The sequence below is a fragment of the Echinococcus granulosus genome (assembly GCF_000524195.1).
Source record: "Echinococcus granulosus chromosome Unknown EG_S00219, whole genome shotgun sequence".
NCBI lineage: Eukaryota > Metazoa > Platyhelminthes > Cestoda > Cyclophyllidea > Taeniidae > Echinococcus > Echinococcus granulosus.
The window spans coordinates 6310-16392 of NW_020170599.1; the positions used below are offsets into that span (position 1 = coordinate 6310).

General features: G+C 47.3%; 2 protein-coding genes across 2 annotated transcripts in view; one reads left to right on the top strand and one right to left on the bottom strand. All coding sequences in view use genetic code 11, as the record gives it.

Moving 5' to 3' along the window:
- EGR_10427 (Integrator complex subunit) overlaps positions 1–7060 on the bottom strand; it is a gene marked incomplete at both ends in the record, with an annotated part of 7690 nt that extends 630 nt beyond the window's left edge. Inside the window, 9 exons of the mRNA XM_024499676.1 lie at positions 1156–1377; positions 1411–1670; positions 1713–1917; positions 2029–2508; positions 2577–2948; positions 3259–3790; positions 3889–4175; positions 5138–5527; positions 6566–7060. Coding sequence (XP_024345904.1) covers positions 1156–1377; positions 1411–1670; positions 1713–1917; positions 2029–2508; positions 2577–2948; positions 3259–3790; positions 3889–4175; positions 5138–5527; positions 6566–7060 — 3243 coding nt within the window. The remainder of the gene's footprint in view (positions 1–1155; positions 1378–1410; positions 1671–1712; positions 1918–2028; positions 2509–2576; positions 2949–3258; positions 3791–3888; positions 4176–5137; positions 5528–6565) is intronic.
- A 718-nt stretch (positions 7061–7778) lies between these two features.
- EGR_10428 (Peptidyl-prolyl cis-trans isomerase-like protein) lies at positions 7779–8963 on the top strand (the record flags this gene model as incomplete). Its single annotated transcript, XM_024499677.1, has 3 exons — positions 7779–8162; positions 8211–8384; positions 8424–8963. The coding sequence occupies 3 exons, from the start codon at positions 7779–7781 to the stop codon at positions 8961–8963; spliced, it is 1098 nt and encodes a 365-aa protein (XP_024345905.1).
- Positions 8964–10083: the final 1120 nt, after the last annotated feature.

Genomic DNA, 10083 nt, shown 5'->3' on the forward strand with positions numbered 1-10083 from the left:
ACATGGGAGATTTACGCCTTTGCCATAATCCTTAGTTTTTCAGCCTCGACTTCTTCGCTCTCCCTTTTTTTCTCATTGTTGTAGCCAATACTTCACGCTCGAATTGAACTGGTCCCGGTACTAGCCCTGGTGTAGATCTTAAGGTCAGAGTAAAATACTAATAATGCTTGTGAAGTCAGACTTCTGAGGAAGAGAGTCGCAGTTTTCGCGCGACGAGGCGTAAAACCCGAATTTGAAGGCCTCCGGTCCTGGACAAGGGTGGCACGTGAAGCTGATCGGCAGTAGTAAGACGAATGGTGCACAGTCTCTTATCTCACAGACTAGCACATTTGTCAGTGACGACCTCGATCGTGATGATTTCCGGGCCATAGCCATAGCAATCATCCATGTGAACATTCAGTCAGCAAGTGAAACGCCTGTCCCGTCCCGTCGTCCTGGACGTCCGGTGGACAAGCTGGCTCTCATTTCAAGGCTGGTATTTTGTAATATCTACAAAGACCTTCAAGCACTGAGTTAGAATGTCACGCTAAGCTGAGCAGTAGTAGTAAGTCGACTGGTGTACGGTCTGTTACCCCGAAGACTGAAATACACCTGTCGGTGACGATCTCGGTCGTGGTGAATCGCAGTACACAGACCCAATGACCGCCCGTGTGTATTTCAAAATCAATTCAAAGAAATCCATTGAAGATGCGTATCAGTGACCATCCGCACCATGGTGGTTACGTTCCCAGCCCACAGCCATCCGTCGTCCTGGACGTCTGATGGACACGTTAGCTCTCATTTATTTCACGGGTCGTCCTACGACAATGATGACCACATGCATTCATAACCATTCGCGATTCCGGAAGGTTAAATCCATCCAAACTTGTTACCGACAGAGACCTCTGCTTTTGGCCAACAAAGAAGGGCTGAATGAGAAGGCAAAGTGGACCGGCTTAGAATGTTCTCGGTCTAATGGCAATGCCTTCTTTGTTGAAAGCCTTTGTGAGCACTGGTTGAACTTTGGAATGCGTGAGTAGTTGTGGTAAAGGGACCGCGTGGAAAGCCGGTAGCGGTAGTATGCCTCCCCTTACAATTGTCCGTTTATCCTCTCTTCACACCAATTATGAAGTAACTCTTTAGCGAATGATTGGAACAGGCAAATCGACTACTTACGCGTTCAGTGAACACACTCGACGGTACAGGTCGTGCAAAGTAGTCGCTCGCCACTGCCGCTGCCTGTAGAATTAGAGATAGCACTGCTCTGGAATCCGCATTTGTTGATGCCATCTGAAGGTCTGCTTGAAGGAGGAGCCATTTCACGTTTCGTGGCTCCGCACTGATGCCACACGTCAACGCGAATTGCAATGTCTCCGCTAAAGCCTGTGGTGCAACACCCTACACAAATCTTGTTATAACAGACACACTGACCGAGAGAGGAGGGAGAGAGAGCCAGATTTCTGCGATTGTGTCGGTTTTAAACAGAGGCTGGATACTCATGAAACATCCAGCTAAGCAGGTGATGAAACAGTCGAGAAGCCGACGATGAACTCCATCACCTTGCACCTGTGTAAGGAGTCGAACCAGAAACCGCAGAGGATCAGTGTTGGGTGGAGGGATCGGAGTGTTTGATGTCAACGCAGGACTGCCACTACCTCCTGCCCCAGTGACCGTTGCTAAGTGTCGTGGGTCTGAAGGAGCGTACCAGTAAAGGGAAATAAAATAGAACTAACCTCTCGACATTCTGGAAGGTGGTGGCGGTGGTGGAAGTGGGGACGGTACCTCGAGGATCGGTCTAAGCCAGATTGAAAGACGGTTGATGCAGAGGTCGCGTACCGCAAGAGGAGATTTCTCCTTCTCCATTGAGAGTTTGTGGAGACATGTGATGAATTCCAGCATCGGAGGGCCGCTACCAAGAGTCGACAAAAATGCCGGTTCCTGAAGAAAAAGAAGCACTACAGAAAGCTTATGCTTGTTTGGAAGCATAACAGTACCAACATTCCTGACTACAGAGTGCCAAAAACGGTGTTCGAAGAGAGATAAGCTTACCTTGATTAGAAGGTAGCAAGCAGCGCACGACACGAGGTCATCTGAAATCACCGCGTCCGGTCCCAAATCATTGGCCAAGATGGCTTTACACCGACTCACCAATTCCGCCTCCTCAACTCGCAATTGGGACGAGGTGAAGGAGAAACTGTTGCAATTCATACTCTTCAAGAGGTCCACAACCACAGCCTCGTGTTCCATGATCCCACGAATCCAGCGAGGGAGACTGCGTCGCCAAAGCGCTCCACCCCCACCACCGCCTCCGGTGGGACCGCCCGGCGCTCCTTGTCCAAGGGGTGGCAAAACGTGATTTGCTGCCACACAGAAAGCTGTCGCCGCCTCATAGTCTCCACGCTCCCTGCGAAAATCGATTGCACGCAGCAGTAGCAGGAGTGGTGGGAGGCAGCACTGACCATTCTCCAACGCTACGGCGAGGAATTCATACAAATGACGTGGAGGCAAACCCCCAGTTGAAGACGCATCCTACACACAAAAGGGCAGAAAGTAAAAGAGTTTATAATAATTGCACGAAAAGAGAGAACGCAGCTCACGCGTCTTTGTTTAGAAGGCAGGTCAGAAGGAGTGATCCACTTGATTACACTCGGCAAGATGGTATCCACCCACCCACCGGACCGAAGAATAACTTCCACAGACAACCCAGTATTTAGCAGATCTGTGCAGGCATTTAGTACAATCTTGGGATTGGAACTGGTGATGAGGAGGGAGAAGGGCGAGGTGGTTCGAGTTTCGGGATACAAGTGACCCCGGTGAACTTGTGGCACAACAAGGGGTGGCGGAAGTGTGCACCCTGCTGCCACGTCTGGAAGATCATTGAAAAGGTAATCGGGCGCCTGCTTGTCCAACCTTCGATCTTTTTGAAGGGCTTCGGTGATAGTTTGGAAATCAGTGGGCAGAGAGTTCATCTAAGTAGTTAAAAGAGTTTTAAATCGAGGAGTGCGAGGATGATAATTTCTTGCATTATGCAACAACAATTTCACTTGTTCAAAAAGCTCCACGACCAAATAGACCGGCCAGTTATATGCATAAATTACCAGATTTTTGACGAATAACAGAATACTTTTCATCGAAGGAACTCAACTCAGGAAGAACAAAATATATGCAAGGCCTATAAAACCTGAGATCCTTACACTCCCTGGATAGCAGCCTAAACAAGTTTTGGTGGGCAACGAATGAGCCACCTCATATCGAAATAAAGCTATCCACAACACTCACCAAAGCCGAACCTGCCAGTGCATCAACAAAGACCATAGCAGTACGTGAAGCTGCAGTGGATCTTCCTCCAGAAAGCATCAATCGAATTCTGACAAGAAAGTCACCGATGAAGTTTATCACCTCGGTCTTTCCGGTACTATCTCCACAAAGAAGACGATCGAGACCGGTGAAGAGAATGCCTGCTGCCTCTTTCGCATCAATCGAGGGTGCATCGTCTACCCCAGTGACCGACAGTAGAGTCTCACAAAAAGCAGCGCTTTGAACTGACGACGACTGGAGAATTCCCTTCATTCCATTACTCACAACCACCTTGGTGTAGAAGGAACGCCAATCGTGGAAGACCCTCCTCAGATGAGTGATTTCTTTCCTCGGCGAGTTGGCACAACGGGCAGTCAAAGTGACAAGTGCCTCATGGATCAGCTGCTGTAAGTAGCGTCGCAGTCCAAAACCGAGTTGTAGAACGGTGGATCTAGACATCGAGATATCCACCTCGAGAGCAGCGATTAGATCCTCCTGCAAAAACTTGCCCTTCCTGAGCAGATAGAAAACAAAATGCAAGTAAAAGACAAAGCCACATAATCCAGAATGCTCTATTCTGGTGCAACAAAACACCATCTCGTTGGTACTAACGCTGTCCCCTTTTCGACCTCTCCCATGGATGACGACGAAGATGAAGATGATCCGCGCAGGTTTGCCCTCACCGGAGAAGGGATGGAAAAGGCGAGGAGAGAAAACAATTCCGGATCATTTGCATCGAGGCTTTGACGCAGGGTGGTGCAAAATACGTCAACGAGGTGCCAGTGACCTGTAATAGGCGACGGCGTTGGCAGCAAGCGTGGGAGTTGCTGCTGTTGGCAACATGTCAAGTAGCTCTTCACCAGAAGGGATGTCATTCCAGCCTCTTCTATATACTCCAACTAGCCAGAAAAGGGAACACAACATTTTTGCCAGATGAGGGAATAGATTTTCGGTCCTACGTTAGGCTAAAAACATACATTATCTTCAAACACCGGCTTAAACTGGCTGATATTTTGTAATATCTACAAAGACCTTCAAGCACTGAACCACAATGTCACGCTAAGCCGATCAGCAGCAGTAAGTCGACTGGTCGACGATCTATAACCCCAAACACTGAAATACACCTGTCGGTGACGATCTCGGTCGTGGTGATTCGCAGTACATAGACCTAATAATCGCCCGTGTGCATTTCAACATCAATTCAAAGAAATCCATTGAAGATGTCTATCAGTGACTATTCGCACCATGGTGATTACGTTCCCAGCTTACAGCCATAACAGTCACCCCTGTGCCATCACGTCGTCCTGGACGTTAGATGGACACGTTAGCTCTCATTTCACCAGATTACACACGAGACCAGTCGGCCTACGAGAATGATGACCACATTTACTCACAATCACTCGCGATTGCAGAAGGGTAACCTACCCACACTCGGTACGAACAGAGTCCTCTGCTTCTGACCACAACAAGAGGGCTGAATGACGCGGTGAGGTAGACTGTCCTGGAACGCTTTCGCCCTACAGGCAATTCCTTCTTTATTGTGTTTCGTAAATATTAGTCGAACATTGGAATAAGTGTATGATAGTAATAGGGGACCACGTGGAAGAATAAATGCGAGCTGCAATTCTTTAAAATTGTTCATCTTCTCTAAACTGCAAAATCCCAAGTTTGTTTGAAAATTCCTCTTTTGGAGACTATCATTACTTTCAACAACTGCAAAACATGCATTTTTAAGCAGGTATGAGTAGAGGAATGGACGAACCCGAAATGGTGGTTATGCACAGAAATTGACGGAGTAGGGAAACGCTAACGGCAGTTATATGATGACCTTAAAAAAAAAAACGTCAAGTAGGCCACCAACCTTCGCAGCGGCGATGGCCTTCTGTGCCAGAATAAAGAGTTCTGTAGCCCTTTCTAGCAGATTATGTTGGAAAGCCAGGCGTCCGAGAGTGAATGAAGTCCCGGCCACAAGACGATTGGCCGAAAGAGGTACCTCCCCTCCCGAGACTGTCCTGGTGATGGCAAGGGAGGCTGGTGTGGGACGAGCAACGCTTACAGCAGACTCGTTCGCTTGCAGACGACGCAGAAGGTCGTGAACACGCAAAGCTGACTCCTCGTGACGCATAAGAAGAGCTTCGCGGTCCGCCCGACTGTCCTGCAAGAAAGCCTGATCCGGCACCTCCGAAAGACCCCACACCGCAGGTGTCATATCGCGGTTCGGCAGAGACAGCATACTATCCGATAGCGCCACCTATGTTCGGAATATTATCAGGTGGTGGCTTAAAATGAGAACACGACTACCCTCACGTTCGAATAAGATTCTCAAAGAAGGTCTACCACTATGGTGATTGAATTTCATCCGACTTCCGTGCACCAATCCTCCACACCTATACGGGAGGAGTTCAAGTTGGTATTTTGGAGTTTATGCTCTAACACCAAATGAAACGAGTCTTTGGCAGTACAGCTGATAAATTTTAGTCGAGCACGCCCATCCCGTTACACGGCACGAGCCAAATTCCCAAAGACGTGAGTATTCAGCACGACACCATCCACTTTTCTAATAGGGATTCTCATCAAATTACGTGCTGATCAGCAGACCCGCCTATAGAATGTTCATGGAAATGACTTCTGGAAGCTGTCACAGCTAGAAACGTCAGACAATCGATATGTAGCTGCGCTTGAAACAAATGCACATCACTACCATCACTGCGAAGTACTTTGTCGATATTAGCAAGTACCAACCAGTTCGGGCTGCATGCCTTTGACGCCAAGAAACTGAGTTAATCAGCACACCTTTCTGTGGGTGCACATGCACTACTAGTGTTGCCTACCATTTGGAGGAATAGCGTCTGACCTCCACTACCACGGGTAGCAATGCAGCACATTGGCCCATTAGCATCGCGTTTAGAACCACCACGGGAGCATCCATTTCTATTCTGTATCTATTCTTGAGTAATTGGAACGCTAGTTTGTAGTAGAGCGGTTGGATGTACAACAAACCCTTTCATTACTGCCAAGGAGGTGAATGCCTCCAAAAAGCCTATGATGGGAATAAGAATCAAGCTTAACTACATACAATTAACAAGCCTATTCTGTGAAAATCTAGAGAAGAAACACCTAATGCTGAATTCAGAATTCACCTCGGTCGCTGCCGCAACAGTACACATGTTTCATTATCCCACTATGATCCCAGTTGCCCATTTTGCCGCTCCTTTTCTGTCAACCTCATTCACCATGTGTTGCAAGCAGTTCCGAACAATAAAATTGCAACAAGTTAAAGGAAAGCCACCTGCAAGCACCACAGATGGTAGACCAGAGTCGCGAAGGCCAGAGTGGGTTCCAGACTGTCCCATGGTCCCAAATCATACGGTGTCGTACAGGCGCCGCCACTTTCTGTGGAGCCACGACTGTTGCGCTCTAACAGGGTATGGAAAAGCATGCGATAGAGGCGCGAGGCAAGCCGAAGTGGCAATTCTGTGATCATGCCAGCGAAGAGGTTGACGTTGAAGCGAAAGTGCGCTGCAATCACCACTGCGAGACAGTCGAGAGTCCTTGATTTGTCGTAATTTATAGGAATAGCGTTTAAAGATGGGGAGGGGTTTTCAGAATTTAGCTTCTCCTCTTCGCCGACTGACACAGAGGAGAGGCGACGGTCGTGACATTCGGCCTGGGCGAGGAAGGAACGCATCAAACTAACTTTGTAGTCATCTGTAAGATGCCCCAAGTCCGTTAGAAGAGTGTGCGGCTCGAGGACGTAGGCCAGCCAATCCTTGTTCGCAGTCATGGTAAAACCGGGAAAAGGAATATACGTATAATGGCTACACATAAAGCAAATTAGAATAAAAGTCTTACCCGATGACATGTATATGTACAGCAAATCACTGGTACAGATGTTGCTAGTGCATGAACACTGAACAAGCAACAACCGAGAGGCACCTATTAGTACACCAATGAGAAGGAGGCACAATGACAACCAACAAATCAGTAAGTTAAAAACCCTGTGAGCGTATTCAAAGTACCTGCCTCACAGTGAAAGTGTTAAGGTGTTATTGACATCAACGTAAATTACAAAGTGCCAAAAACTGGGAGCAATTTTCTAAAACCATATAGTGCATAAAATTGTCGATTTGTAGGTGTGATTTGTTAAACCAGCAGTTCTACCTATCAGTTCGCATTGTATGCGTTATAAAGAAAAAACAAAGTCAGCAACAGCACTATATTCTACACAGTAGTTGTAAGTTTGTAAAAACGTGTGAAAGTATCTTTCATTCGATTTTACAAAAACTGCCCTGCAAAAGAAAGTTCGATTTTCGAATACAATCTGCCACATGTGTATGCAGCCTGTAGTCTTATTTTTCTGTGGACTTTACTCTACAACTGTATTGAGCTTATTTGATCTTCAAGGCTACCGTCAACTTTGTTCATAATCATCTTCCCCTTTTTTGGTAGGTACAACCTTCGCATCTGAGTTCCAATTGGATCGTTCCGCACCTTGCATCGGGATGTCGGTTCTGTTGGAGACGTCCCTGGGAAATGTTGTGGTTGATTTGTATACCGAAGAACGGCCTAGATGCTCGCTTAACTTTCTCAAATTGTGCAAAGTTAACTACTACAATGGATGCTTGTTTCACAGTGTTCAGCGAAACTTGGTTGCTCAGACGGGAGACCCCTCAGGCACCGGCCGTGGTGGTAGCTCCATTTTTGAACAGCTTTATGGAGAACAAGCTCGATTTTTCGAGTGTGAAGTTTTACCCAAAATATACCACAAAAAACGCGGCTTAGTTTCCATGGTCAATAACGGCAACGGTCAACATGGGTCACAATTCTTTATCACCCTCGCTGATGATCTAGATTATCTCAACAACAAACACAGCGTCTTTGGCATTGTGTGATAACTATAAAATGATCTCTTTACGTGCACATTGCATATTTAGGTAGCAGAAGGTGAGGATTTTCTGTCGAAAATCAACGATGCTTATTGTGACAAGGAGTCGCGTCCCTATCGCAATATTCGCATTCATCGAGCAATCATTCTGGACGATCCATTCACAGATCCGGATGGTCTTGAGGTTCCCTCCTCTTCTCCAAGACTCTTTAGATCCTACGAGGTTCGCTCATTTATTGATACTTGTATTAATTCTCCTTAGGACCCAGACAGCACGGCTCCTCCGCGGATTGAAGAAGATGAAGATCTAGATGGTGAAGCGGATGGAAGAGAGTTGACAGAAGCTGAGCGAGTAGAACGTGAGGCGATGAAGGAAGCACGCACAAACGCCCAGCTACTGACCCTTCTCGGTGACCTACCTGACGTGGACGCCAAACCTCCCGAAAATGTGCTCTTCGTGTGTCGTCTCAATCCCGTCACTCGGGGCGAAGACTTGGAAATCATTTTTAGTCGCTTTGGTGAAATTCTCTCCTCGGAGGTGATCTATGACCGACGATCAGGCAATTCACTGCAGTACGCCTTCATTGAATTCGCTCGGAAGGAGGACTGCGAGGAGGCCTTCTTCAAAATGGATAACGTTGTTATTGACGACCGACGTATCCACGTCGATTTCAGCCAATCAGTGGCAAAGGAGTGGTTTCGATACCGACGGGAGAAGCGGGAAAACGCATTACCACTACCACCTCCTCAAACGACGACGACGACGACACATCTCACCACTACCACCACCAAGGTTTCGTGACCGTGGTGGTGGTGGTGGCGGTGATAGGCAACAGCAGATGAGACGTAGAGAACCCACACTAGGAAGTGGTAGTCGGGAATTTGTTGAAACCACACCAGAACGCCAGGGCATGGAATACCTTCTCTCAGATCAGGAAGAATCTACCTCCCCAGCATCCTCGAGATCACCCAAAAGGAAGAAGCCAACGAAGTGCAGCAAGTGCGAAAGTGGTGAGTTCTGCGATTGTGAATAGCTTAGTCGGAATTCCTGTCCGCTGTTGATCGTACTTCTGAATTGTAGATTATAAGCATCGGCATCGGCATCGGCATCGTCACTCGGAGAAGTCTCATCGTCACAAATAGTTGAGCGGTTTACGCTCACTCTCCTTGTATAACCCGAACTCTTTTTCGATATCGTGTGCATAGTAACGGAAAACTCATTCTATTCAGCCTCACTGGCACCCATCAAGGAGGATTGATTTGGTCTAGTGTGGATGGTCCTTGGAAACGCGGAAATTCGTAACTGCGTAATCGACCCTTTGTAGCGTTTGACGGAGTTCCGGCCCTCCATAACAGTGACATCTTTCGGTGTTTTGAGGGTCCAAGGTTGCCGCAGATTTGCAGCTAGGGACTTTCAATTTGTTTATGAGACAAAGTAGAAGCGAGGTCGGGGATATCCCCGAGTAACGTCTTGAAATCTTGAGCAGTAGCTGGGTGAAGGCACAATGGGTGAAATGTGTTAAGGTCCATGCGACCCGGTTGGACCCGATTTATTTGGCTGCCGTTTTCGTAGCGTTAACGACTATGGAAGCATACCATTTCCCAAAACTTCATTTCAACCCCTAAACGTACTCCATATTCGAGGATGAATGCGATCTTGACGCAGTGGTGCACTTAATCAGCATAGCATTGTATGCAATTATCCCGTCACCTGAGAATTGAACACTCGATGGCAACGTCGGTCTTTTTTGCCATACGCAAATAAAAGGAAAGAAACTGAGGCTGAAAGACCGAGAAACTGATTTATGTAGGTCAACACGCAGCAATAAGAGTCAAGAACGGAGTCACCTTTATTTACCTATGCCTTTTCTCAGGAAAAAAACAAAACTCCTCAATAGCTTATGGGAAAGATTTAGGCCACG